Raw genomic sequence first — 5418 nt, forward strand, 5'->3', positions numbered from 1 at the left:
GCAGACCTGCTGACTGCAGCTCTGCTCAAGCAGACAGGTCGCCTAGATCCAGGATTCCTCAGCCCAGGCGGGCAGCCACCCATTCCCGGCACTGGCTCCGAGGCTGCTCTGGGGGACCCTGGCTATCATCTGAGCCATGGGGACGGCCGGAGGCTCTGTGCTCCAGAACAGCCGGAGGAAGTGTGGGGGCACAGACCGAGTGAGCCCCGGGAGACCCTCGCCACGTCCAAGTCAATGATCCCGTCCCCTCCCCACACATGTGCAGGAAGGGGCCTATCACTTGTCCCAGTTCCGTTGCCCACAGACTCTGGGTTAGTTAAATGACTGATTGAGGACTACCCTCCATTTGTGGTGAGCTCCCTGGCCTGTTGGGAGAGAGAGCCAGTCCCAGGAGGGCTCAGGAGGGCGGGTTCCGGGATCCTCAGGCCCCCACCTAGAACTGCCCCTCTGGCCACAGTGCTCAAGGAGGATTGCTGCCCCGGGGATTCAATCAGCCACTGCCCATGAAAACCTGCATCCTGTCGCCAGGCTCCATGCAGCCCAAAGAACCCCAGAGGCCTTCAGGGACCCTGCCCTGCACACACCCCAGTATCAGCCTGGCCACTGTGGCCCTCACCCCACCCAACTCCATCCCCAGCAAACCTCACCCCCAGTTTCCCACAGCAGAGGTGAGGCCGGCTGGAACACTGAATGAAATTTATTGAAGAGAAACATGTACTGGAACCATTGAAGAGAAGGGAATCACAACACAGAGAGAAACTGCAAACAGCCACCACAGGACACAGGTCCCACACAGGTCCCGGGCCCCCTCCTCCTGGGGTTCCTGGCAAGGCGCCTTGTCTACCCCACCTCCTGCTGCCGACCCTGCTGCCACCTCCCTCCTTCCCGAGGGCCCCAGGGTCCACCTCTTGCCAGGACGGTGGACTCTGGCAGTGTCCACTGGCTTCAGGGAGCCCCCTCCCGAGCATCCCCCCAAGTCAAGGAAACTGAGTCACGAGTAACAACTGGAGTAGAAACGCCAAAGCACAAAGCTCCCCGGGGAGCCTCAGGCAGGGCAGCTCTGCTCTGTCCCAGGTCCGGTTCTTCCTCACACAGTCATGGTCACCATCATGGTCACGGGCACCATCGTGGTCATGCTCACCATAACGGTCACAGGATGAGCGTCCATCGTGCCCTGGCCCCTCCCTCCACCATCTTCTGGGACTGCGCTGGGGGCCTCCGGGGAGGAGTTGCCCAGAGAAGACCACACACAGCTCCACGAGAAGTAGCAGCCCCTGGCCTGGATCTACACCAGGAAAGCAGAGGTGGTACTCACGACACGGGGCAGATAGCAGCTAGCAGAGCCTGGGCTAGCAGGAAGCTCACAGCATGTGCCCCAGGCCCAGAGGAGGCCGCACTGATGGGCGCACAGCATACAACTTTGTGTAGGAACAACGGCTAGCGGTGGGTAAGTGGGCATCTGCTGGATGCATGGGTCACTATGGGGCCTACAGAATGAGGGTGGGCTTCCCGGAACAGGGGGCAGTCTGCCCCAGGGATGGCAAGTGGGGACCACCTCTTGGGAGATGCAGGCAGCTGGCACCCTTGAGAGGGCCTCTTTCCCCCATCTCTCCCAACACAGGACAAGGGGTGGGGGGCAGACATCTTCAGGCTGGCCGCTCAGGGCTCCCTCCAGGCCAGCTCCCCATTTGGTATCAAACGTGGTCATCTGGGTCACTGGGAAGGGCTGGTGATGGTGGCCGGGGCCCACTGGGGGAAGTGGGAGGCACAGCTCCCAACATGGGGTGAGGGACCGGCCCTGGCCTGGCCTCCATCTGCCTCCAGGGTGCTGCTGCCTGAGAGGAGAGGAGCCCTCGGGGCCCTCAGAGCCTATTTCCCTGGGGGGGACTTGGGCTTGCCCGCCTCCCCAGCCCCGTCCTCATCCTCGCTTTCTGACTCCTCTAAGATGGGCTTGAGCCCCTCCTGGGGAGGCTCCTCAGCCTCCTGGCCTCCGACCTGGACAAGGCCCTCTGGCTCCCAGCTGGGACCTCCTGGGGCCATGTCGACTGCACTGCCCATCCTGGCTGGGAGGCCCCCAGGGGAGTCGGGGGACCTTGCCTGACCTAGGCCTTGAAGGCCTGCAGGGGCATTTTCACCTTCCCCAGTGGCAGGGGTGCCCCTGGCAGCCTCTTTGGTGGCGGAAGCAGCCTCAGCAGCATCTTCTGCTCCCGGATCAGCCTGGCTGGCGTCCCCCTGGGCTGGGGAGGTCTGGGCAGCAGCTGGGTCTTCACTCTCCACTGGGGCCGCTGCCCAGGCCACACCCTGCTGGCTCCTCGCTGGGGAGGCTGCCCACGCCTCCATGTCCCGGATGAGCCGCAGCAGCCTCAGGAAGCCGGGTGGCCTCCTCTCCAGCTGCATCCTCCTCAGGGTATCCTGGAGTGCCTCGCTGGGGCGGGCCCGAGACAGCACCTGCCGCAGTCGCAGGTGGTTGGCCATGGCTGGGTGGACGGCCCCCTTCTCCACGGCCTTCTGCAGCAGGCCTTCCAGGCGCACCACGAAGGCAAACAGCCCCTCCTGGGGCCCCTGCGTGCAGGTCAGGAACTTCATCCGCGAGGTCATCCATGTATCCCGGCTCCTAAACACCTGCCCCAGCGCCGTCAGGCAGTCCTGCGCAGAGAAGTCTGGATCTTCCTCCAGGAGGCCACTCACGATATCCAGGGCCAGGCCATCCAAGCTGTCCAGCAGCCGCCTCCTTCTCTCCCTTTCCGACGCGTGGCACCACAGCTGCAGCATGTCTTTGGCATCCTCCAACCAGCTCTCAAAGGACTCTTCCACGCAGCCTGGCTGCTCCCTCCCGGAAAAGGGTCTCAGTTCCCGGTAGGCCATAGTTTTCACCAGAGGCCGCAGGGTCTGGCGCCATGACTGGGTCCAGGCCTCCACCGCACCTGCACCTACTGCCTCACCTGCAGCTCCTGCCTCACCTGCACCTCCTGCCTCACCTGCACCTCCTGCCTCACCTGCACCTCCTACCTCACCTGCACCTCCTGCCTCACCTGCACCTCCTGCCTCACCTGCACCTCCTGCCTCACCTGCACCTCCTGCCTCACCTGCACCTCCTACCTCACCTGCTGCTCCTGCCTCACCGGCTGCTCCTGCTTCACCTGCACCTCCTGCCTCATCTTGACCTGCAGATCTTTCCTCATTCACACCTCCTGCCTCACCTACAGATCCTGCCTCACCTGCAGCTCCTGCCTCACCTACACCTCTGGCCACTGCTTGCCCCTGGGGCTGTGCAGGGAAACTGGGTATATCCTGAAACTCAGCATCAGGGGCCTGGGGCAGTGAGATCACTTTCCAGGGTCCCCCTTTGCCTGCTATTTGGCAGGGAATCAAGCTTCGGTTTAAACCCTCAGCGAATTCCACCAAGGCTGCCCTGACCCCGAGTTCCTTTCTGAAGACCTTGATGAGCACTCGGTACCTGCCCAGGGGCGCCAGGGCAGCCCGCACGGCCTCCTGGAACTCATGTTCCTCGCAGTCGTCAGGGATATCCAGGATGAGCAGGGAGCGCTCTGCGTTCACACCCATCCTCCTGCACCAGTCCTGAAGCATCGCCAGAGCCATCGCAGAGGACTTGAGGGAGGGAGCCTGATCAGACAGGAATGTGTGCTGACTGTTGCAGTCTCTGATGCAGCCTGTGAGTGCAAAGGGGAGACAGGGACGTTGCTGCCAATCAACCCACCCCCACTACAGGCCTTCGCCCTCCCCTCCCAAGCACTGCAGCAGCCAGGGATCCACTCCCTCCCACTGCTGCAGCCCACGCACCCCCAAAGCCCTCCCCCAGTTGGTGACACTTAATCCCTTGGCACACACCCACCACCTCTATTGGGAGATCCCCTTTTGCCTGAGCTGATGTCCCCTTATCACACCACAACGAGTGCACCTCCCCTTCCCACCATCATCTGTAACATTGCAGCCAGGAGTCCTCTCCTATCCAAGCCCCTGCAACAGGTAGCTCTCCCCCCACCCAGAATCCCTGCGGCCAGGAGTCCTCCCCTACACAGATCTTCGCAGCCTGGAGTCCTTCCTTACCCAAACTGCGGAAGGGAAACAGAGAGACCTCCCCCCTCCCTTTTCCAGCGCCAAACCAGGAGCCCCCTCCCTCTTTTGATCTTCCTCTTTTGATCTTCCGTGTAACCTGGCAACCCTCTCCGCGACCCCCACACCTGCAGCCAGAAGTCTCCTTCCTCCCCCGACAGCCAGAGCCCCCTCTCCCCCACCGTCCCCTGCACCTCTGCAGCGGGAGCCCACGCCCCCCCCCCCCCCCGCCCCACCAGACTCCTGCAGCCAGGAGCCCGCTCCTCCTCTCTGCGGGCGCTGGGCCGGACCGGGACCCTCTCTCGCGCCCACTGTCTGCGGAGGCAGCGATCTGGCACCTGCCCAGGGCGCCCACGGTCACTCTGGGGTCCCGCCGGCGCCTGCTCACTTTCTCCGACTCTGCGGACGCTGCGACCACCCGCGGAAAAATGCCGCCTTCAAGCTGTGGAGCCCACTCTGGAGGCCACCTAGAGGCCCCGGAGCAGGAGGGTGGAAGATCGCGCCTCAGTCAACACGGCCGCGCTGCGCAGCACAGGGGTCTCCAAAGCCCGCTGTGCTAAGACCACAGGGCTTCCCGCTTCTCCCAGAAGCCTCAGGTAGATGAGGAAGAAAAATTTCGTAGTCTCTGTGGAAGACAAGTGGCTAGACAGGAGGAGACATCTGTGTTGCCCTGGCAACGGGACCTGCATGGTAAGGGCTTAATGTTCCAAGGCTTGGAGCCTCTGGGAGCAACAGGCCCACCGATTGGCCCTCCACCATCAAAATGACCTCCATCAGTAATTGTGGCAAATTGCTGGGATGGGGTGGACTAGAAGTCACGAGGAGGAGATCCTAAGACCAGATCCCCAGGGTATTCACAGCCTGCCCTGCTCAGGCCTGGAATCCCTACAACATAGATTGATTGCTGGCTGTGTTCCTCATCACAGCTCTTTACCGGCTGGAGGCCGGCCTTCAACCACCTGGGCAGCCATTGCCTAGGAAAGCGTGTGGGCTTTCAGTCAGACAGATGCAGCCTCACCTAACAGCTGGGTGGCCTATATCTGTCAGTGAACATGTATGCCCATCATCTGGAAATGGGCAATAAAACACTTGCCTTTTTATATATTGCTGGATATGGATTTCTAATAAATAGTTTTGCTATAAAGTTCGTGAGGGATATTTTTCTGTAATTTTCTGGTTTTATATCATCTTTTTATTAGGATTTAGGTTTATACTGGCCCCATAAACTGAGTTAAGAATTGTTCCCTCCTCCTCTATTTTCTGAAACTGTTGCGTAAAATTGGCAATTTTTGTTCCTTAAATATTTGCTAGAGTTCACCCATGAAATCATCTGGGCGTGGATTT

At 60.9% G+C, this 5418-nt stretch overlaps 1 protein-coding gene across 2 annotated transcripts; it reads right to left on the minus strand.

The window, feature by feature from the left end:
- Positions 1–679: 679 nt before the first annotated feature.
- Positions 680–4571, minus strand: PNMA6F (PNMA family member 6F). Of its 2 annotated transcripts, XM_055269321.2 has the most exons (3): positions 4463–4571; positions 3451–3671; positions 680–2826 (listed from the first exon to the last, which is right to left on the minus strand). In XM_055269321.2, the coding sequence occupies exons 2-3, from the start codon at positions 3598–3600 to the stop codon at positions 1870–1872; spliced, it is 1107 nt and encodes a 368-aa protein (XP_055125296.1). In that variant the 5' UTR covers positions 3601–3671; positions 4463–4571; the 3' UTR covers positions 680–1869. The 2 variants fall into 2 exon arrangements, with proteins under 2 accessions (XP_055125296.1, XP_063491355.1); XM_063635285.1 differs by having other exon boundaries at positions 680–3671.
- Positions 4572–5418: the final 847 nt, after the last annotated feature.

Source organism: Symphalangus syndactylus, chromosome X (genome assembly GCF_028878055.3).
Source record: "Symphalangus syndactylus isolate Jambi chromosome X, NHGRI_mSymSyn1-v2.1_pri, whole genome shotgun sequence".
Lineage (NCBI taxonomy): Eukaryota > Metazoa > Chordata > Mammalia > Primates > Hylobatidae > Symphalangus > Symphalangus syndactylus.